The sequence below is a fragment of the Pleurodeles waltl genome, chromosome 6 (genome assembly GCF_031143425.1).
Source record: "Pleurodeles waltl isolate 20211129_DDA chromosome 6, aPleWal1.hap1.20221129, whole genome shotgun sequence".
NCBI classification, from domain to species: domain Eukaryota; kingdom Metazoa; phylum Chordata; class Amphibia; order Caudata; family Salamandridae; genus Pleurodeles; species Pleurodeles waltl.
Window position 1 is genome coordinate 1,673,094,754 of NC_090445.1, and position 23,645 is coordinate 1,673,118,398.

The following is a 23,645-nucleotide window of genomic DNA, read 5'->3' on the forward strand; positions in this document are numbered from 1 at the left end:
TCCGGTGCTGAGCACAGGCACTTATTTTTGAGGGCCGGGGCTTAATCTTCTGCCTCAAGCATTTGCTGCGAGCAAAAGATACATGTGGGAAAGACGAAGGAAGGGAAAAATGAAAAAGTGTCACAAAGGGAGAAAGTAGAAAGCTGTAAAAGTGAGCTGAAGGGGCAGGGAGTGGTTTTATATGGACTGAAGAGGCCCGAGGTGGCTTCAGGATTATTCCGCCTCAGTGTTCCCACATTTAATTGCAGCAGCTGCGTGTTTAACAGGAGGGCTTTGAGCACCGGCACCTCTTTATTTACAAATTAACCACTGTGGAATAAAGAGACCTGAGGTGGGTTCAAGACTACACAGCCTTGGTGTTGGGCACCCCCAACCATGGAGAGAACAAACTACAGCTTCTGAACAAATCTTTGGACCTCGGCACGTATTCGTTTTACAAATTAAGCTCTGGCAAGACTTGAGGGCATAGTTTATTGTGAACCACATTTTGCCAAAAATACTGCAAAGGGGCAGGTATGGAAGTTACAGCCAAAAACTGATTAGTGTTTATCCAGTCCTGGGCCACCTTCTGCTGCTCAAGCGCTGTGTCGCTGTGATTGTTTTCGTTGGTGCTCTTGTTGGAGATGTTAAATGTGTGGATGATGCTGCCAGGATCTGTCGCTCCATCTCGACTCCTTGTAGCTGTTCTTCCACTGATGCCCGTTCACCCCCTGAGGAGTGTAAATGAAGCGAAAAGCCCCAGTGTCTGGATGTCTGGCCAGTGAGCAGGTGCCTCGCTTTCAGCATCTGATGTCTTTCCAAGCTTCCTGGCATCCATGCCCAAGAGATGCCCCACGCGGCAGCCAAGGACCGAGACAAGCAGCCACAAGACTTCAGAGCAGCCACATCTTTCAAGGCAGCAGATGGAAGGGTAGCCTGGGAGGTTTCGGGGCTGCGGCGAGGGCAGGCACTGTGGCACAGAATGAGGGAAACACTGTCTGCTAGGGCTTTGCAAGCCACGCCAACCTGGAAGAGCCAAGCCCACCAGCTGGAATCTCTTCTCGGTGCTTACTCTAAGGGAGGAAGCTTGGCAGTGAATGCCCATCAGACTCTGGCAGTGCCAGCTTCACACTGACTGTTGCACACAGTCTCTTGGGCAGACTGTGCCTTCCCATGCATGCTGCAAGTACATTGGCCTAGGGATTGGCCTGGTCGAATAAAGTGTTACGTTATGTTACTGGGTTATATAGCGCAACATTTGCCATTACCTGCCTCTTGGCTCTTAATCGCCTACAATAGTGTGTGGCCTAAGCATATCATCCCTAATCTCCCGCCAGCCCCCCCAGGGGCAAAGTTAGCATTGCTTCCCTATTTCAGCTAATAAGTGCACATTCTTTACTTGGAGCCCTATGTACGAACACTTTTTCCCATAGACACAGAATGGGTAAAAACCTTTGCTACATCTGGCCCTTGGCCTCTTGGTGCTTAACTTCAGAAGTAGAGTATGGAATCAAGAGGACTTATTCAGGCATATTTTCCCTCTGCATGAAATTAGATTTTATTGCCCACTTTCATCCACTGAACCCACATTCTCTAGTTTGAGCGGAAATTTAGTTCCCTCCTGCTGGTGGTTCCCTAACTAACCACCTTGGCCTAGACCATGTCCCCTTTTCAGTATCTCAAGTTGTTGTTCTGGATCCATATTAATGCCCCGCCTTTGTGCGCTAGGCTGAATCGCACCCCCATTATCCTGAGGTAGAAGCACTGAAGTGGCGCCATCTCCAGGGTAGAGCAACAACTAAGGTCTCCTGGCCTAGAGGCACACCGCCCTCATCAGCCCTGCCCAGATCCATCTAAAATCTCTGACACTGATCTTTAAAGGCTCATAGGTTCGGTTCATGTAAACCTTCAGGACTCACAGACTATCGTCTGTTCACAGTCAGGATATATGAGACTCTGTGCCACAGTGTACATCTGTTCAAGTCAGAACTTTTGCAAGCTGGTCAACATTTCTGGATATGATGTTGGCAGAACGTACTGTATTTCCCAGTGGGTAAGCAGCCAGGAGGATGATTAAAATCTTGGCTGGTACACCGAGAAGAAGAGGTCAGGCCCTTATTACATCACTGTCTCCTTCTGCTGTCAGGTGCCCTGGGCTCTGCCAGTCTCCCAGAGTGCCTAGAGGCCAGCCGGTCCTCCTGGCATGAATCTGCACACTGCAAACCAGTATGTTTTTATCTCACTTTTATAGACAAATCTTTTTGTACAAAATGGCGGTTCCCTTTATTAGTCCATTTTTTATGTAATTTCACTTCATGTTTATATTGGTTTTAAATTAGACTTTCCAGGAAATAACGTCTGCTCTCCCATGGATCTACAAAGCCTTAGTTCACCCTAAAATGTACTGGGAAATCGCACTCCCATTATCCATACTCTAACCTCTATCCAAAATCTTTAAAAGTATATTGAAAGGGATTAATTTCTCTCTTCCCTCTAATGATTCTCTGGGTACTTTTATTCTTTTTTGTGTCAACAGCAAATTCCTGTTCAGTATGTGCTGTTATTTATGTCTTACAGTTGTGTCAGAAAGGGCGGCGAGTGTGGCATGCCATCATTTTCTTTTCATTGTGCATTTAACTCCAGTGCAACATGGGGAATATGAACCCAAAATACGAGCCTGATCCCTAAGTGCACTGGATCGAAGGTCACAGGGAGTGGCTTTTCATGATGGTTATTCCAACAGGGGGGGGTGGGGGAAGCTGGTCCTGTCTCTTGGTGTCAACACCCTTTGTTTTCATGAGTTCCATGAACAGGGTCGTGGGTGGAACTCCAGTGTGCATCATACCCCATTCAAGCTCATCTCTGCTGGATCCAGTAACCAGTTTGGCATCAGTCCCAGCAGTAATTGGAATGGGAACGCGGAAGAGGGAGTGGTGTAGTTTCCAGCGAGAAAAACATAAAGCGATGGAGGAAATATTTCAGTTTATCGGTACCACCAGCATAGCCTTCAACTCCATTTTCATTTGTGCCCTCTTTTGTAATACAGAAAAGAGCCAACCATATGCAAATTACTTTTGGCCCCACACCATAAAAGATACAAAGGTTTAGCCCTCTCTGTTAAAAGATGCTCTATCTGACCAAGAAACAAGCCTCTGAGAAGTATGTCAGGCTTATTGGGCATCAACCATGAAGTGCAGTTTTAGCACTGAGAGCTGCAGCACACGTCAGAACATGCCCAGGTCACGTAGGGTGACTCAGTCAGAAAACCAAATAGTGAAGCAGGGGGTGCTTGAATTATGATTAACCATTCTTAATTATACTTAGTAGCATTTTCAATTAAATATTTATTGCTCTTCATGTTATCACTGAAAAGGACCAACCATTAGGCAAATCAGTATTGGTTTCACCTGTCAAAAAATAGGCAAACATAAGCAGACGGGGAAACACATATGCAATTCATCCTTATTGAGCCCTATCAGAGCTCTGCCGCAGGGGTGCAACTTGGTTTGCTACGGTCATAGCGCTATGAAAACACACTAGGACATTCCAGCTCCTCTTGGGATGACTCACAGAAACAAAATGTCTGAACCACTTGTAATTACTCTGGGTAACACTCTAGTCCATTGTTTTGGGCGTCCTGTGTCACCATAGAAAAGCACAAACCATAAGTAAATAATTGGTGGAACTTCCTTAAAAAGTTAAGACAAGCTTGTAGTGCTTTGTCACATCACTTATTAATGTGAATACAACAAAAATGTATTTTATTGTGCCTCATTGGTGAGGTGTAAGTTGAGTAGCTGTGGGTCCCATGTCTAGCCATACCCATGGAACACGTGACAGTTCACTTGGAAAAGCATGTCATGGAATATATGCCTCAAATATTCTGAAACACTGATTCATATTTTAGGTAACATTCATTGACTACCTGTGTTTTTGCTTTCTATACCATTACGGAAGGGAGCAAACAACCTTTTACAACTGCAAATATGTTTTTCCATCCTGAACAACCAGGCCATGTCCTTTCAGCATAGGAACATGAGTAACGCAGATAGGTTTCCGCTTTAATCTGCCTCACCAGTGACATGCAGTTCGATGTCCTGTGTCGAGCTAAGGCACCACCATTTGGACTGTTCTTGCTATACAGGGCAGCTCACTGAAAAACAGATGCGAGGGAGACCTTACTTCAGTCTAAACCACTGGAAGTGGAACACAAAGCCACAGCATGTGTGTTGCAGTGCTTCTTTGAGATAACCTTACAAGTGATGTTGGTGGAGAGACATTAGAAGTACTGTCCTCAAATGGTTCTTCTTGTTACTCAGACACTGCATATTGTTGAGAATCCTCCCACCGGATCACTGGCTGATGGCAAGACTGGACTACTGCAAGATCTTATACATTGGGTCTCAAAAAAAGGCTCCTTGGTGAGGCTGCAAAGTCTGACAAATAGGCAGCTAAACGCTAACTTGAAGAGGCGTAAATACATACATTCAGCCTTCAGTGCTGTACTCCAGCTCCCAATAGATTCCAGGGTCAGTTTAAAGACCTCAGTGCCATCCTCAGGGTCTACAAAGGCAAAGAACCAGGATACTTACAAAGAGTGACACCCCAACACACACCTTACAGAAACCTGCAGTATGCATCTGACCATCTAATCATCCTAGAACATTCAATGGACCAGTCACCGAACCAGGCTCCGGGGAGTACAGGACACTAAACTGTGGAACTCTTTCAACCCAAGCCATTTCAGGAAGGGTCAGGAAACTAAACCATTCCAGCTGGCTTTCAACAAAACCTTCTGTATTTGGGACCTGTGATTAAGACTATCACACTGGCCCCCTTAAATAATTGGACTTCAGTTTAATATGGCTCTGAAATAACCAAAATATGGCATACAGTGCTCTAAAAACCATGATACATAAATAAATAGACTGAGAGCCATTCTAGGAGTATTTTGTGGTTGTAGCTTCCAACACTGATGAGAGATTGAGGAGGACCAAAGCCATTGATATTAATAATTATCTTATTACTAATGTTATTGTTTCTACCATCATCATTATTGTGGCATCGAAGTTAAAATGTTGATGTTGTTTTTGTCATTCTTATTGAAGATGATATTAGCTCAGGAAATCATTTTAAGTGGGTTGCAATACTTAAGGGTTGATTTCAAACCTTTTGAATATCATTTGCTCAACATTGGTCTTCAGAGCTGCCATTGGCTGCAGGTTCCTCTTTCGGAGACAAGTTGGGCATTTACGGGCAGTGATGAAGACGTCGATGTACAGAATTCGAATACAAGGGAGTATTTCAGACAGACACTCCTCTGTGAGCCCTGCTGGAGCTGGCATTTGCGAGCAGATGATATGAATCTAGCGCTGATGAAATGTGGCAGATTGACCGCGGCCGGACACAGACAGGCTGTTTGCTGGAAATCACATCATATGGGACTTAACCAGATTGACAGGAGGTTGTTCTTTGTCTGAACAGCTGCAGTGAAAGCTGTTTACTGATGAGTCACCTATGATATTCTGAGCTCGGGGCCTGTACATGATCCGGGGAGCAGCAATCCGAAGGGAAGGTGGGGGGCGCTGGGTAGAGGTGCAAATCCATGATTAGGCCTGGGGATCATTTATGCACACTGTATGTTTCTCACTGTACCTGTATATGGGATTTGTTTTTGTGTACAGTGCACATGTTGTTGGTAGCAGTGGTATCTGCTCGTAATCAACAGTAATCGTGTGTCTGCCTTTTGCTGATATTCGTATCATTAAACTTTATCAATATTCCAGATGGCTCAGCATGAAGATCATTGAATGATCTACATTTGTGTGTTCACTGTCGGGTCAGTCATCCGATTCCATGCCAGATTTTCCAGATATCCACCTAGGATAAATTTACCTTCAGCAAGTCTTAGTGGGAATCAGACAGTGGTGATCCTGACCATTTGCCATGGTCATGGCCATATGTGCACCAAAGGCTGGACATCTCCGTTCGACCTTTTGCATACACTTGTGTCCAGCACTCACCTCTGGTGGTTTTCAACCAGCAAACATTGATTGCAAGACTTGTTCCCCTGTGCCAAACCTGAACACAGTCGAGAGATCCCAGAGCTGCGATTTCTTGTTTTATGCATTCGGTAACCATATTTACCATTTGACAGTGTAATGCCTAGAACTAACAAAGTGCAATTGGGTGGTGTACGAACAGATATGCATTTTGACAGATTTAAGTTTTGGCAACTGCTAAAGTTTTGTGCCTATCACCAAGTCCTAAAGAGACGTCATTGGCCTGGCTTCCACCTTTGCAATATTCCTCCAGCCACAAGGACGTCCTGTAGAAAGTCTCTGTATCTATGGGACATTTGTATTTCCTCTCCTACAGTACTCTAGTATTCCCTCAGAGGTAAAGGACTACTGGAGTACACAAAGCAGGACATGTCACCACAAAGTGTCCTAAATATATTTTCAAATAGAACAGAGCACTAGCACGATGCAACTGAGAGCTTTTTAACAGGCAATGGTCTCCCGTTGTTTCCTTTATTAGATTGTCAGAAAATCACATGAATAATTCTTTAGCTATGATGCCTCGTTGCACCCTAGGGCGCCCACAAATAACACTCTAATTAGAAATGCATACAGTAGTCATCACACAGCTCACACACGACTCAGGCACCGACCATAAGCCAATCGCAGCTGGGCAAGAAGATTTTCTCTGTGATCACACCCCTTGGAGGGGCGACCACCAGAGCCTGTGACATTAACAGATTCCACTTCTGGCCCAAGGGAAATTGGAAACTTACAGCCCAAGGTCCTTTTTCATCTGGACTAACCGATTGCTAACAATGCGCGTAGGGTTCTGCTTGAGCAAAGCGGTTATTAAAAAAAAAAAAAGCTGTAATGTGCTTGTCAAGACATAACTGCCTTCCCTTTCCATGCAGGTGACCGCTTCATCAGGGAGTAAATGCTTTTCGTGTCGGTCTGCAGCCGAACGAGATAAATGGATGGAGAACCTGCGGCGCGCCGTGCACCCAAATAAGGTAAAAACATGAGGTATCTGCTCTGTGTTACTTCTGTTGCTTGTTATTCCAAAGGACAGTCCCTCACATTGTCACCTGAGGATTTATTTAAGTGCAATTTTGGGACAGGCAGCCATTTTATTTTTCGTTTTAATATATCTGTACAAGTCGCCCCTCCCAAGCTCTCAACATTGTCAGTTTTTACGTTGTTGGGTTTCTAGGTTGAGCGTGCAAGTGCTCTGGTCTGTTGTAATCTATCTTTTAACCACGCCCACCGCACGCCCATCACTTTCATTCATTTGTGGGCCTGCCTTTCAAAAATCCTCTGTTATCATTGGTAAATGCTTGACGTTTGTCCCTCCTTGGGGCAGTTTGTTACCGGTTTCATGTTTTTTGTGTTGCTGCTCATTTTTACGTCACTAGGGCATTTATATCCGGTTTATTTTGGTGGGACGCTGGGACTTGGATTCCAAACGTAAAGCCTTGAGTGTTTGACGGATGCAGAACACGGCGCTAAGAAAGTCTCTGACAGGACGGTGACGTCAGTGCAGTCTGTTTAAAGGCTAAGTTGATCATCTGTAAAGCACTTTATAAGAACATCCCTGATTTTTTTGCCTCTCAATTTAGGTACAATACCACAGGATGTTCCTTATTTTCTGTTCATGAAGTTCTTCACTCATTTCCAAAGGTACAAGAGTTAACTGAGCCTCCGTCATGACGATCACATAGTGATAATCCCTTTCTCATTGGGCGATAAGACCAATTTGCTTAGATCCAGAAGATCCCTCAAACCCAGGCGGTTTAACCAGTAGTTACTTCTCTTTCAGCTTGTCGGAACTGGGTGGTGCTTGAAAGATTCTCACTTGTCAAGAGCTCTGTGTGTGCTCTCTATAATTAACTATAACATAACATAAACGTGGTAGGAAATGACACGTGATCATAGGATAAAGGAAAGTGAGTCAGTTGATATACTGGAGCAGATACAGAGAATTTTCTGTACCAAGAGAGGATAATCAGTTACGCAGTGGATTCACTAAATTAACTGCTCATAAACAGAAAACTTTGCAACACACATCATCTTATAAGACGAGAAATGCTTAACGATCCATGCAAGGCTTTCATGTTATACATGATGCACTGGGCATATGTTTTTTTATGGGGGTAATTTCCACTTTCAGGGGTTGTCTTTCATAGTTTTTATTTCCATGAGGGCAGAGGTATTACAGCTGATTTTGGCCGTTTTCGAAACTTTATCCAAATGAAAATAACTTTTGTAATATAACGGTTCCTACGTGCGGTAATCATGAAGGTTTATTGTAACTTGTGGAGTACAGTGGGGTATTATAGAATTCTTTAGTTCACATATTCATATTTCTCAATCAATCCCTGCTATCAAGTTCTGTTGCTGGCAAGATCACTCACCTATTATGACCAATTAAAGCTGTTTCCCTTTCCACCTGAAAGACCAAGGGTCTGATTTAGAGTTAGGCAGAATGGTTAGTCCGTCATATATGTTACGGATATCCTGTCCGCCATATTACAATTCCCATAGGCTTAAATGGGTTCGTAATACGGCGGATGGGATATCTTTCATGTTTGTGATACAATAAACCACTCCGCCAAACTGTAAATCGGGCCCCAATACTCTTGCGGGAAGAAATAATGAAAACATAAATTGATTACTTTAGTTAGAGGTGAGCGGTAACTAGAAATAAACCAAACAAAGCATATTTCCTGGCCTCAGGCCTCTCGAACACCCACCTAATTTAGAAAGAATGAGATAGTGGTTTTCCAACCATTGCATCTTTCCCAACTTTGCCTTGATGAAGCTCACCTGGAATTGCAATCGCCAGTGAATATGGCTTTTGAAGGCCCAGTCTATTTAGAACGAGCCTTCTGAAGTCGTGTCTTCCAGTTTTTTACTGTTTGTGTCCACTATATCATCCACGGCTGTCCAGGACAGGAAATGCTCAGCCTACATTGTGGTAGAAAGCTTCCAAGCGCTAGGGACTTTGGTTCTGTCTTTTCCAAAGATAAATCTGTTTAGGGTGTGCTGTCGTCAGGGAGAAATCAGAGTCCGACAGGTCTGCCCCAATGCAGTGGCTCCTGGAACACCAACCTGGCAGAAATCACAACATTTTGCATATCTTACTCAGTTGGTGGTTGACTGCTGGGAGCTTCTTGTAGCCATACGCAGGAATGATCATCAAATGCTTAATGGGGCTGTATGTTTGCTATTTGAGACTCTTCAAAATGAAAATGCTTCAGAATGAAAATACATGATTTTCTGTTGATTAGCTGGCCATGTTCCCATCATAACATCGAAAGGTCAAGCGAGTAGACTGAAATGAACAGATACATCTGCTCATAATGATTGAAACTGGAGCCATAGTAAGTTATTTCAGAGCTAGAAAATCACGACATACTAGGAGATTTAACTCCTAATTTATATGTTAGTGGTCAGCCACGGAGTACTCTTTCCGTCATAAAACTGGTCCATCCACTCAATTTAAACATAGGCGGACCTACATGTAGGCTGTAAGGATTGTGACGATGATTCCGTCTTCACCGTGGTTACACCCCTCAGATGGTGCAATGGAGTAATTTTGATGGGTGGACATACAAATCAGTTTTCAATGCCCATCACTGCCAGGAGAGCCCTGGCAGTAAGGGGCAGCCAAAACTGGAAAATGCACCCCTTACCATGGGAGATAACTTCCTTGGTGAGGGGGGCATTGTTTTTTTTTGTACGTTTAAAAACAAAAACCTAGTTTGGGGTTTTGTTTTTGAAAAAAAAAAAATAATAATAAGCTTCCCATGCACCTTCGTCATGTTTGATAGGGCTGCACAGCAAAGTTATAGTACATTGGCAGGAACGGGCTTGACACGGTTCCTGTCAACATCTGAAATGTCCACCAGCCCTACCGACATATAAAATGTCATCGTCGGGACCTCCACCATGGCTACGGAGTATTTTACTCTGTCGCAGTGGCAGAGGACAGCCCAACCACATGTTCTCATGTGGGGTATTCTGTCACAATGGTGACGGAGTGCGTTTTCAACAAACATGATTGTCTTTCCACCCGATTTAAATGCGGGGCCTTTGGTGTTACAAAGGCAGAGACTACTCCATCCCCACCATGGCTACACCCCTACAATGGCCCGACAGAGTGAGATCCATCGGAGGTTGACCTGTAGGTCCACCCACCTAATCTAGATGAGCAGACATGCTGGTCTGTTTTCATTGCCCATCGCTGCCAGGAAAAACCTGGCGGGAGGGGGCTGTGAAAACTGAAAACTGCCTCCCTTGCCATGAAACATTACTCCCATGGCGACGGGGACATTATGTTTTTTTGTTTTTTACTTCCACAAAGAAATCCCACTTTGAGATTTTGTTTTTGAAAATAAAAAAGTGTAACTTTGACGTACAGCTTCATCATGTTTGACCGAGCTTTACTGCAAAGTTACAAGACATTTGCAGACACCATCTTCAGGGAAGTTAATGTCAATGCTTGAAATGTCTACCACCCGACGGGCATTTACAAATTTGTCTGTCTTGACCTCCTCCAGTGCGACTGAGTAATTTACTCTGTCGCCCTGGCAGAGGACAGCTCAACTACCAAATTTTTAATTGGAACCTCAGTCTGAAAATGTGTGACTTGGTTCAACTCCCAGTACAGAACAGCAGGCGTTTTACTAGTGAAGGCGTTTTACTACTGATGCACTTGCTCATTTGAGGTCTTTACAGGCAGGCACTTCCCTAGAACACTAATTTAAAGGTCTGTAAGGTTGATCAGAATCATTTTACATACAGGCAGATCAACTGAATCATCTGACATAAACCCAAAGAATACTTCCCATGCAGAGTTTATGAATTTGGTGAGTAGCATAACATCCATTTTACTGAGATTCCTAGATCACATTATTTCCAACAAACTACTGTCAATGAAATAACTCTTGATGCATAATTGCTATGGAATCAAAAGACTGAAATGCATCAACATATGCTTTAACCATAGCAATGGAAAGTCGTAAAACACTTTCTGATGAAGAGCTGGGGCGGTGAAGGCGGCCATGGAATTGGGATGCAGTGCACTAAAATGAATTAGCTGGAGGCATATAGAGCTGCTGCATTTACTATCAAAAAGTAAACAATTTCTTGGCACCAAAGTCCTCATTAAAAAAACACAAGGGATAAAATTAAAGAGATGAATTTGATTTATCATGATGAGAGGACAGGGTTTATTTTATTTTATCGAAACAACTGGGACAAGTGAATTTGATTTATCAAAATGAGATGACGGGGATCAAATTAATTGTTTTAAAACAGAGGACTGAGATGGAAGATAATTTGGTAGACTAATTTAATTTAGACCTAGTGAATACATTGCTATCTGGGAATGTAAGGAGACATGGAGAGAAATAACTGAAAGCAGAGGTTATGGAATAGGGTTCTCCAACCTTTTCTGTAATAAGAGTTACTTATGTTAAATTAAAATAATCCTGAGCTACTGATATTATTAGAGTTGTAATAGTGACAACATCAAAGAAGATTATATTTGTGGTTACCAAATACTAAATGACTTGCAGTGATCACCTCAGTGCATCAAGAATGGGTTGCCACCTGCAAAGTAACAGAATACTTGGTCAATGTGGAATGCCTTTTTTATGGTTTATACACAACAACCATAGTTGTTGTGCCCTTAGCACAAAGTTAATAATACTAGTAATAAGTCTCCCTGATGCTGTATGAATTAGCATTCAATTATCAGCTTTAAATATATATTGGAAATTCAATAATTTTCCTCCAAACATCAGCTTATTAGTTCTGAAAATGGAAAATGCACATTTTCATCTCAAAAACAAACTTCTCAATTTTGCTATACATATATTAATTCACCCAAGCAACAGCCCGTAATTTAGTAAGCTGGACTGCACTTAGGAGATCAACTTACGGGTAGGTGGAGAGTCACATGTTGCTCACAAACTACTTGTTGGAGAAGCCTGTCAAAAAGGAGAGATAGCCCTTACATCAGAAGGTCACTGATCTCAAACCTCCATCCCTAGAGTTAGACTTCATCAAAGTACATGAATGCAGACACAATGCCAGAAGAATATGGAAGTAAAGAACCTATCTTATTTAAACAAAAGATAGATTTGTACAATTCAGAGAAACATAAGGCACAGAGCCAAAGAATTCACAAAGCTAGTGAGGTGAAGGCGCCTAACTTGTTGCTGTATCGGAGACGCACCCACGCTGCCAGCTGCTTGAGCCAAACCCTTCAATTATTGTTTGATTACCATGAAAGACCCTCTTTTGTTGGCATGAGACAAGCCAAAGGCTGTGTTACAGTTTATTACAAGTTGAGTCAGGGAGCTATTGGATGAGGAACAAAGGTGAAGCAACGCCCAGTACAGGTTGCGGCTAAAAAGAGATTGGTTTTATTGCAGCTGCAGAGCATGAGTTGGGTGTCGTGAGATAGAGGTCTGCACTGTGAAAAGCATCACTATCTGAGCATGTAGAACATTGTTCTTTGAAAAAGATGCAATTACTCAGGCTTTTGCAAAATAATATAAATCGGAACAGCACACGATTTATAGTATTGGAAAACAGGAGTTGTTATCATCCTGGGCTAATTTGGGAGGATGTCCCAGTGAATGGCACAGTTTGGATAACCTTTACAGATAATTGAGGGAGAGCGCCATTTACTCAATTTAAAATCACCCCATGAGAGTTGTCATTTTGCAAAATAAGCATCATGAAAAAATAGAACAATAATTGTTGGAAAATGTCACAATATTGTTGGAAATCAGTAGCATCCACCCAGGGTCATTATCAATCTAAACCTCACAAACTCTCAGTTACTTTCTCATATATAATATGATTTACAATCTAATGTACCTGTGTGTTTGAAGGCGAACCTGTCCATACGGATCCTATTCTAACCCTTACTTTCTCAGCAAGATCTCAACTCTGGCAGCATGTATCTCTGGTTTCCCTAAGACCCTCTCCATACCTTTAACTGTTTGCTATTTACGCCTCTCTTTCAATTTCTAGCCTTGGTGCTTACAATCTGACCTATTTTAGCCAGGTACAATAGTAATCATAATGTCTTGTTGCTTTACCCAAAGCCAAGCTCAGCTGCGCTTCTTGGGTTTAACATTACCCATTTTGCCCAATCCCACCCAAATAAATGGCTTGCACAAAACTTTATGTATGTACAGTGGATGGGAGACCGTGTTGGAGCAGTGTGTTTACTCCCTTTATGCGCTGTTCTCCTGCCTCTATTACCGCCCCTCACTATAACAGGCCATTCCCCGCTCTTTCTGATACAACTGGCTGTGGGGGCAGCTTACATTGGTAGTGTAGTCATGGGATTACTCTTACCGTCGTATTGTACTGTAATATGCAGTATAGGGTAACAATGGCAAATGTTATTGCCTGTTATTCAAATTGCACTCAGCTCATATAAAGTTCTTAAATATTTGCAGGAAATAGTTGCCTGAAAAAAATGTGTTGTTAGTAAAAAATAAGTTCTTTTTTTGCATATTTTCATATTTTGTATAATTTGAAAGCATGCACCTTTTGTAGATGACTGTCCAGTCCAAATCCTAATGAGACAATGTTATATTACTTTTTCAGGACAACAGTCGAAGAATTGAAAACATGCTAAAGCTGTGGATTATCGAAGCCAAGGACCTGCCGGCCAAGAAGAAATACCTGTGTGAACTCTGCCTGGATGACGGACTCTATGCACGAACTACCTGTAAATTGAAAACTGACAATGTGTTTTGGGGGGAGCACTTTGAGTTCAACAACCTCCCATCCCTCAAAAACATTACTGTGCACTTGTACAAGGAGACGGACAAGAAGAAGAAGAAGGACAAGAACAACTATGTGGGGCTGGTGAATATTCCCATGGCCGCGGTCACGGGGAGGCAGTTCGTGGAGAAGTGGTACCCAGTGATTACGTCCAACCCCAGCAAGGGGAAGTCCTCCGGGCCCATGATCCGGATTAAGGCACGCTACCAGAGCATGAGCATCCTTCCGATGGAGATGTACAAGGAATTTGCAGAGTACATCACCAATAACTACATGGTTCTGTGTTCAGTACTGGAGCCGGTCCTCAGCGTCAAGAACAAGGAAGAAATGGCGTCCGCTTTGGTTCATATCTTGCAAAGCACTGGAAAGGCAAAGGTAAGATGGTGAATGCCACAAACACAGTGCAAGAGTGCGGGATTCTGCTATTTGTTTCTGTTAAAAGATGAGAGGATGTCGTTTGTAGGTGCCTAATTGCATCTCTGGAAAATAATCATGGTTATGTGAAGATGCTGCAAAAATTATTAGATTAGAATCCATAGGCAACTTTCAGTCGTGATGAGAGAGGGGCCTAATTTCTTGTTTCTCCCAGTAATGGCTTAGGTGGGTCTTGAGAACTTTCCTTATAAATATGTTGTAGTTTGTCAAAAATCCGTCAGCAAGTTTGGCGTCGAAATGGATGTGTGTACTTGGATTGTCAACATTGCACTATTTAATGACCATTCCTGATTTATTCCAGATGAAATCCACGCTGGCTACAATATGTTGCTCGCCCAAGTCATAACATTACCATGTGTCGGCGTGTGGACTACCTCTCTAAATTAAACTTTTTTAGGCATATGAATCTGGGATATACTTGAAGCAGTTTTAAAATCCTTTATTCTGGCGAATGGGCATCTCAAAGTTGGGAAGCTAAGAACTTGTGTCAAAGTTTTTTATCGGCAGTTTAATAGCCCCCACAAGATCCGCCAACCACCATTTTATTAAATGTGGCCTTGCCTTAGACGCCCAGTGTCAACCGATGCGGTCACATCCCGTTGGATGTGAAGGTTCTTAGGCTCATAAGTAACTTCCAAAACATAAGCCTATCCCGCAAGAAGTGCTGGCTGCGTAACATGGTGACATCACTACACGGCCATGCAAGAATGTGAATCTGGCTACAATTTTTCCACGCCCCCGAATCCTCCACCTCCACTTGGGAGAATCAGTGCATTGAGATAATGTAAATAAAATCATTCAGTATTTTCCTAAGAACATCTCTGAGTTTTCCCGTTGTCCTCTGAAATTTATTGGAGTGGTCAGTTTTTAACAAGCACCAAACAGGGCGAGAAAGTTCCCATAAACATAGGTAGTCCCCCAGTGGTGCGGTTAACGATTGTTTTAGAAATATGAGTGATTACATGGTAACACAGCATATTTTTAAAGAACCTTGATGTTCTGTTTGCATCAAAAAATGCACAGCATATGGAAATTATGTCAAAAAAATTAGAAGAACAATAACATGAAAATTGCAAATAGTTTTTGAATCAGTGCTAAAACAGTACCCAGCATGGAAACCACCAAAATTGTAATATGACTTATGTTTTGCTCTTCATTTGTTTACAATCTTATATGGCTCTGACCAAGATCAAGAGTGAGTCAAAGTGTTTTACAAGATTTGTGCGTTGGAGACTATACATAGACTTACTAGGGTAATCTCATGGAACAAAATTGCGGTTGTGATTGAGGAATAGTGCAAGCAATTATTCCACCCACGTGTGGCCCTTGGTAACATATTATGTGCTGATTGGACTTTTTCGTGCCAAAAGTGAACCTGTGGGCTATGAACGAGGGGATGTACTGCCGATACGTTGGGGATATCTGTGAGCACAGAAACATGCAAGGTTGATAACAAAGGAGAGGGACCCAAGTGAGGCATTCTTGGTCATAGAAGTACAAATGTTAGGTAGATAGGCAGGTGTTAGTCTGTTAAGTAACTAGCATCCTTAACCTCTCGGGCTACTTAAGACAAAGGAGGGTTTGGTATAGTTGTGTACACCCACATGAGTTCCTTTTCTGTCCAATGCTAGCAGTGAAGCTATCCCTGTTAGAAATGTAGGTGTAGGTTTTGTCATGGATAATGGATCTGTATTGTACTGTCTTAGTTGGGAAATGAAGCAGGAACGTAAAGGGAGAGGTGGGGTACAGCAAAGGTATGCCAGCCAGAGCAATATGTGAACCCACAAGAAAAAAAAAAAATTCCTGGGTTAGAAATTGACAAAAGTGAAGACCTCAGCATCAGCAGGAAGACTGCGAAACTCACGGGGAGGACGCCACCACCATGGCAGTGGCATTCCCCCTGAGCATATTACAGCGTTCCCACCGGGCTGACCGGCAGGAACATTGTAATATGCTTTCCTGATGCCTGACCGGCAGGAACGGGCATAGGATATTGGTCTTGGCTCCTCTGAGGGAGCCAACGCCAATATCCTAACACTTAAGCACCCTCAGAATGCACACTGCCTGCAGTGGCCACCAGCACTGGCTTTCCGCCAGCCTTTTCATGGGGGGGGGGTTCCCGCCATGAAAAGGTTGGCGGAAAGATGGTTTGTTATAACCAGGCGGTGCCGAGTTCGGCGCCGCCCTGGCTGGTTACACGCCCGGCCAGCATCATGCTGTGTGGAACCATGTTCCTGGCGGGTCCAGCGGTCCCCTGGCAGGTCTGCCTGCCATGGTTGTAATTGGGTGGGTGGACCACCAAAGTTGTGGCGGTCCGACTGTCAATGCGAGTGTGGCGGTCCTCCAACCGCCAGCCTCATAATGAGTCCCTAAGTAGGGAGTCGTAGACAATCATAGGAATAAGAATACAAAGGCACATGGACCAGAGAGGGCAGGCAGTGATGCCAAGTGTGGAGAGAGATCAGTGTGTTGTCAGCCTGAGTAAAGAGTGCGGAGAATGAAGGCTTTGAGACTTTGCTGTAAAGGAAGAACTATGGGTAGGGTGTATAGACCTGTACTGAGTATTCTCTGTGCAGCACCTTGATGTTCATGAAGGACAACATATTGAGCTTTCTCCTCAACGCGATGAGAGAAGGAGCTAAACACAATTTAAGGACAGAGAGTCGTCCTTGAGCTCTGCCTGAGAAAGACTTGCTTAGGGTCTTACCATCTCGGGAATCACTATGCCACATCATTTCTTTGCCACTGAGCACTCTGCAGCTGCCCAGAAATTCCTGTTTTTTAAGACTTTAAGCAAAGGACATTTCATCCATGCAGGCCATCTTGAGAATACATTGTCCGAGACAGAAGTCGATGCAGTGAGCGGATGATTGTGGTGATGGCGACCCAATGTCAGATGCAGCTTTTCTGTTGTATGGCTTTTAGAGGAGACAATAGGTTTCATAAAGTTCAACTAGCATGGCATTGGTGTTGTTCTGTAAATAGATAGATGGCAGTACCCTGAAACACTAAGTTCAGGTTTGATAGTCATCCTCAATGTTTTATTTCAAATAAAAACACACAGAAACATATCATATATTACAAAATATTCCAAATACTTTATAAGTACTTGACAGAACACAATAAGTTCATATCATAACAACAAGCAACCAAATATACGAAAACCTATGACAATGGAACTCAAAATTGTATATTCCTTAACAAGCGGGGTTGGGAGGTTGGACGTAAATTTGCTTTCTTCCCACTCTGTCCATAACGGCAGAGCTGCCAACTTTGGAACTGGGGAACCAAGTTCATGTCAAGGCATCGGCTCAGCATCCTGTGATTCTCGGCAAATCACTCAATCTCATTGTGCCGACAAAAACTGAATGTGTAATGCAACTATTATCTATGTAAAGTGCTCCAATACCTTTGGGTCAGTTTGCACTATTTAAAAACTGCAAAAAGAAAAAAAGTTGCTACAAGCCATATAGGCTGTAGCCTTGCTCCTGGCCTATCAGAATCTGCCAATTTTATTTACGATTATCCTGCCACCCAGGTGGAATTAAAACTGGCAGGCAAAGAGCGCGAGAGGAACCGTGCTGTGATACTTCCATGCTTAGTAACGTGACCGACATGCTGGAAGCGATCGCCATCCCCACGGCCCACCTGTCACCTGGGCTGGAAGTGTCTCCAGCATCCAAAAACTTGCCAAAACCCTTTGGACCGTTCTGTGGGCCAAAATCACATCCCGGCATGCAACGCCCTTTCCCTCGCTGCTGCTGCCCTGCCGACCCAGCCAATGCTTCCCTATTGTCATCACTTGTACCAGGCCCCCGCCAAACCCAGCCCGATGTTCCGCCCCTCCCAAATGTGCTATTCATTATTGGGGCCTTTGCCGCCCGGCTCCCTTTTACCTATGTCCACACTCCCGTCCCCATGGCCCCCTCCAGACCTGGCACTCATATCCTGTGTAGGGTGATCAGGTGTCCTGGATTTGCCGGGACAGCCCCGATTTTTCACCAGCTGTCCTGTCAGATTTCGGGAAGTTTAGCTCATGTCCCGATTTTTAGAGAGGGTTGCCTGAAAACTGTGGGAGGTGATTTTTTTTGTTCTCCAAAGAAGAGATGGTTAGCAAGTGTTATCAGAAAGCAAATGAATTAACAGGCATTATACTGGCTTTAAAAATTGCATTTTATTTATGTTCTTAGTGCCTGTTCTGCAATTCTTTGCTGATGTGCACTCTCATTCTGTGCACTCGTTTGAAGTAAAATTGTAGTCCTATTTTTGTGATATGTCCTGGTTTTTGGCCTTAAAATTCTGTTCATCCTAATCCTGCGTGATTTCTGGAGCGGCAGCGAGCAAGCCAAAACTGCTGCTAGCACGCCCTCTGAGGCTTCGGCCCACCCCCGCGCTCATTCTCACCAGACCTCAGTCAATCTGCACGACCTGCTTCCCGCAGCAACCAGACCACCGTAAGGTCACGCGCATCCTCCACTGAGATCCCAACCAAGGCCGCTGACGAGACAATCCTACCAAAAAACTTCTCTTACTCACTAGCAACCACTGTGTTCACCATAAATAGTGGCTGGTAGCCCAAACCTAAACCGCTATATATAAAATACCCCCTCCCCTTCGGCCCAAAAATAGCCCTATGCTGAGTCCATGGCTTTGGACCGAACCACTCGCCCATATTCCCCCAGGGGGCATAACTTGTCCAATGCCTCCAGGCCCCCAGAGGCTGCAGCCTTGTTCCTGGCCTAAGAATCTGCCAATTTCGTTCACCATTTACCTGCCACCCTCGTGGAATTAAAACTGGCAGGCGAAGAACCGTGCTCTAATTCACCCATGTTCAGTGTTTGGCCACATTAATACCGTTTAACCTGCAATTTTACAGCGATCAGTTGGATTTGTGACGCTTTAACTGCGCAGGTTCACAATCGGCGCCTTTTCTGAGGCCGAGGAAGCCGGGCAGGGCTTAAGCCTGGCCGCTGAGGTGTTTATTTACCCCCTAAAAGGGAGTTTCTCCTCTGTTGCTTGCCGGGGGTCTTCAGAGATCGGCAGGAAGGCGCGCAGTCCTCAAAGCATCATGGCCACTGGAGCGCGGACGTGAAGTGACATCTCGCTTTGTTGGGAAAGCTTGGCGCGAAGGGAAGCCAAACGCGAGCTGACAAAGTCTCCACAAAGGACGTCCAATCAATACCGAGGCCGGGGGGTGACAAATCGGCCTCTTTAAAAAGCCATTCCGAGCCGGCCCGGTTGTGGACGGAGGCGGGAAACTATCTCCGACTCCTACAAGTCTTTGACTGGGAAGAGAGATGGACGAGGGTCACTGACCTTGGGGAGAATGCGTGAAGTTTTTGGAGAAATAATACCGCTCTTAACACTGATACCCCAGTGTGTGGTAATGCCTCCACAATCCGTGCTCTGCACTGCTAGGCCAAGGGTGGGGGAAGGGGAGGTTGAGTACAGCTAACACGGAATTTCCAGAGGAAACTGTGTTCCAAGGTGTGGAACTCAGAATATATCAGGTTTCAACGCGTGAAATTATTTTTTTCTACCGCACAATGTCTCGTGAAATGAGTGCAGCAGTAGTAATCCTGATGCTAGCACGCACCTTGTTGGTTTTTCTAGCATCACTCATACGTTTAGCTCTCTATGACTAATAAAAGCACTTTAATAACTCTCTAGTTCTTATCTGCTAATTTTAGTAGTGGGTTACAACAGGTGACCTAGGTGGTGTCTAATAATTGGTTATTTACTTACAACAATCGTGATATGGCTGGGGACGTCAGTTCCTTGTGTTTCCTGGTGTGTTTACTTTGATTACATACTGCCTCAGTTGCCTGGTGTACTGTTATTTTCAGGGGATGCAAGGCGGCCATAATCATCCATGCTATTTGTGTCACCTATTGCATGTCTTGACTTGAGTGTTGCGTGCTTGTTGGTCCAGAAGGACTTGCAAATGGAGGTGAGGCCTTCCCCTTTCTTGTGTGCAGAGTTCACACTCTGGTGCAAGTGCAACACAGCCAGGTTGGAGAAACCTAAGTGCGCATGTCAGTTTGGCCAGCCTAAGAAGGCCATCCAAACTAACATGCACACCTAGGTGCACTCCCCCTTCCTATCTCCCATGGCCCAGCTCCTCCCCTCCCTGCACATGCTGGCTGAGCCAGAAGCTGATAAATAAAACAATAGTAAACTATCTTTTATTTTTCAGCTTCTGGCTTAGCCAGAGAGGTGACGCACCTTCACCATTGCGAAGGAGCCGCCCCTGTCTGGTACTGCAGCCTGTGGGAACAAGGCCCACCAGGATGTTCAATCAAGTGTGCGTAAAGCTTGTGATAGATGGTGGAGTCTGCAATGTCAGGAATGTGAACTACTGAAGTGCATGCATTAATGAACATGAGTTGAAATGTGTGTTTGATTGAGGTTCTGTGTTCACATTCAGTGGTTCATATAAATGAGTTAGACGGACATTTCAGTTTCAGACCTTTCCCGGCTTGACATGAGTAAACATACAAGGAACACGACCCAAGGGGTGTGGAATAAAGAGGCGACCTGGTTTGGCTGAGGGTGATCCTGCCTCCGGCACCGAGATATACTTAGAAGAATGGTTGACGTGGCCTTCTTCCTCCCCAGCCCTGCTCCTCACCCAATAGATCTGCAGTCTGGAGGTGGAATCTCAAGAGAGAACTTTGGTAGGGTGAGCGATTCTCTTCAAGTCCATCGCAACTTACCCAATTAGGAGTGAATTACTTGGTTGCAGTTTAGTAGACTCAGAGTGGTTCTATATATGATGTCCTGCGCCAGGGCTCCTCGAAGTCAAAAATTACTAAGGTACACGAACACTGTGTTTCACTCTTGTTTGGATGTGAGCCTAAGATTAAATGTACATTAAGTGTACTTATGTTTACCCAAGTCTGCTGTGAAGGCAGTCATAAAATGCCTTACTTAATGGGATTACTACCATTTCTGGATGTAGTATTTTGCCCTCCCCTAACATGGGTCATGTGCCATAGAGAGGGTGGCAATGCCAGCTGTTTCTTGAATCTACTCTAGTTCTCAGGTAGGAGAGATGGGTCCAAATACCTGTGCCATACTCCTCCACTCGCCGTGTTTTTCACTTGCTAATTCTGTAACTCTATTATTCATTCAAACGTCACTTACTCCAGTCATTGAATAACTCACTGCCTTCCTCACCCTGTTCACTCACATATATACTTGTGAATTAATTTGCTCAAACCACGCTCGTCCCCTCCCCCGGGTTCACTCACAAGCCATTCCTTCATCTACCTGGGCAGTCGTTTATTCACCTAATCACATATTCAGTCGGATGCTTTCACATTCAGCTCAGTCACTCATCTTTTATTTATACTTTCTGGCAGGCATGCATCTATCCAGGCCTTCGCTTACCTTAACATTCGTTAAGCTGTTCATTTCTTTGGGCTCATTCATAAAACTATTGTTTTTTGGAAACCCACTTTTAGGTGACGTGTTGCCCCTATACCTGAATCGTGTTTCAGTACAGGGCTCATTCTGTTCTATTTCCTAAGTTGCCACAATAAAAACACTCCACGGAGAACGTGACAGTTGTTGGACCACAAAATGTCTGTCTTTTCTCTGTGCGAATCTGTGTCTGGTTTTAAGGTTCTGCTACGTCAGGATCCAATAGGAAATGTTCTTTTAAACAATAGAGAAAATATAATATTCTAACAGAGTGGTGTCAGTGGTGGGAATACTGTCTGAATGTACGTTCACTTCCCTACCTTGGCGAGCGCTGCCAGTGATGCGGGGGGGGGGGGCGAATGATAGTCTTATTATATCATTTATTTTTCAATGCTTCAGCTGTCTGAAGACTGAACGTTGTCAGTGTGTTGAGACAGCCTGTCATGACAGGAAGTCATTGTAACATTTCTGTAGGTAAATGCTTCACTCATGCTATTGTATGCTATTGTACGGAGTATTATGCAGAAGGATTCATTTTCACAAACCTGCCTACTCAGGCTTCATTTAAAGGAGCAACTACAAACACTTACCTTTCCAAGATCCCACAGCTTTTCTGCAGGAAACACAAACTCTTTAAATATGTGCATGTTCAGATAAGGCCCAGGAAAGCTAAATCCATGCAGATGCCCAGAATAAGCATGGGATACATAGATGAGTTCCATGTAGGATAATTGCATGGAAAAGTAACTTACATGGATGGCCTGAAAATGTGGCATGGACCCTGTTCTTCTGGACCTATGCTGGATTTCTCTGGTACAGTGCACTGCATCTAGAAAAACACAAACAATTCTGAGCTTCTGTCTCAAAGACCTGTATCACTTTTTCATGGGAAACTCCGATCTGTAGCTGTCAGTTTCTAAGCGGAGATGTGAACATGTCGGCCATCTTTGTGCATCAGCAAAGGTCTTCCATCTTCTCTTATCCCAGGTATCCCATAGTCACACAAAACCAAAAGTAGGGCTTTTGCAAAAAAACAGACCGCTGCAAGTTGAATTTTTTTTATGCAAACCAGATAATGTTTATGGAATGGTCTGATGAAAGTTCCTAATGGTCTGTTATGTTATATTATGGTAATGTATATTTTATAGACTATGACCACCACAGATGTGACTTCATCTCACTAAGAGACAGCAGTTATCCTTCAATCATCATTGACGAAAATTCGGTCACCAAACCCAAGAAGGCTGGACTGGCTGGGATGGAGCCTGGAGATGTGAGGCCAGCTGGGGGATGCTGAACAAAGGGCTCTCTGGAGTTTTCTTAATGAACATGATTAAATCAGAAAGGGAGGACCCTTACTATGAAGACCCAGTGGTGACTTCCTATGTGGTGTGCTATGATCTCTTCTCAAGGGTAAATAGTGTCTGTTTCATTCTGCTATCCATGGAGGCTTTTTAGGTTGATAGTTAGTGGGCTGGCGCTCTATTTCAGCCACTCTACACAGCTCTCTTACTGCAGCACAAAAGACCAGAACAGGCAAACATATTGCCTCGAATTACCCCAAATATTGACTTGTTAGAAACAGAAGGACCACACTAATGGCACACTCTTTTCCTTGGATTCTGTAGGTCTTTGAACCAGGGCTGGGTATGCAGGAATATCTTATTTACAAAGTCAAAGAAATGGGATTTCATGTGCCATGTTGTATGACGTGGAAATGTTGAATGCTGCATGGCAGATTGTCCTATAGAGAATTAACAATTGCATCGAGATCCTTAACTGGGAGCCACGTTCAGAAGGTCAGCCTCTCAGTATTCTTTGGAGGACTGCTGCCATGGCACTCTGCATTGTATTTATTTTTACTTATCTTTATTTGTGAGTTTTGTAAAGCACCACTAACTAACCTGTGGTGGCCTGGGAGCACCTCTGTGTGTGGGTGCATGCAAGAGGGAAAGGAGAGTACCATAGTGG

General features: G+C 43.9%; 1 protein-coding gene across 16 annotated transcripts in view; it reads left to right on the top strand.

Moving 5' to 3' along the window:
• The window catches only part of DAB2IP (DAB2 interacting protein), a 1,276,993-nt gene that overhangs the window by 1,049,295 nt on the left and 204,053 nt on the right, over positions 1–23,645 (top strand). For all 16 annotated transcript variants that reach the window (XM_069241673.1, XM_069241675.1, XM_069241667.1 and 13 more), the window contains 2 exons: positions 6,914–7,012; positions 13,635–14,189. In XM_069241673.1, coding sequence (XP_069097774.1) covers positions 6,914–7,012; positions 13,635–14,189 — 654 coding nt within the window. The remainder of the gene's footprint in view (positions 1–6,913; positions 7,013–13,634; positions 14,190–23,645) is intronic.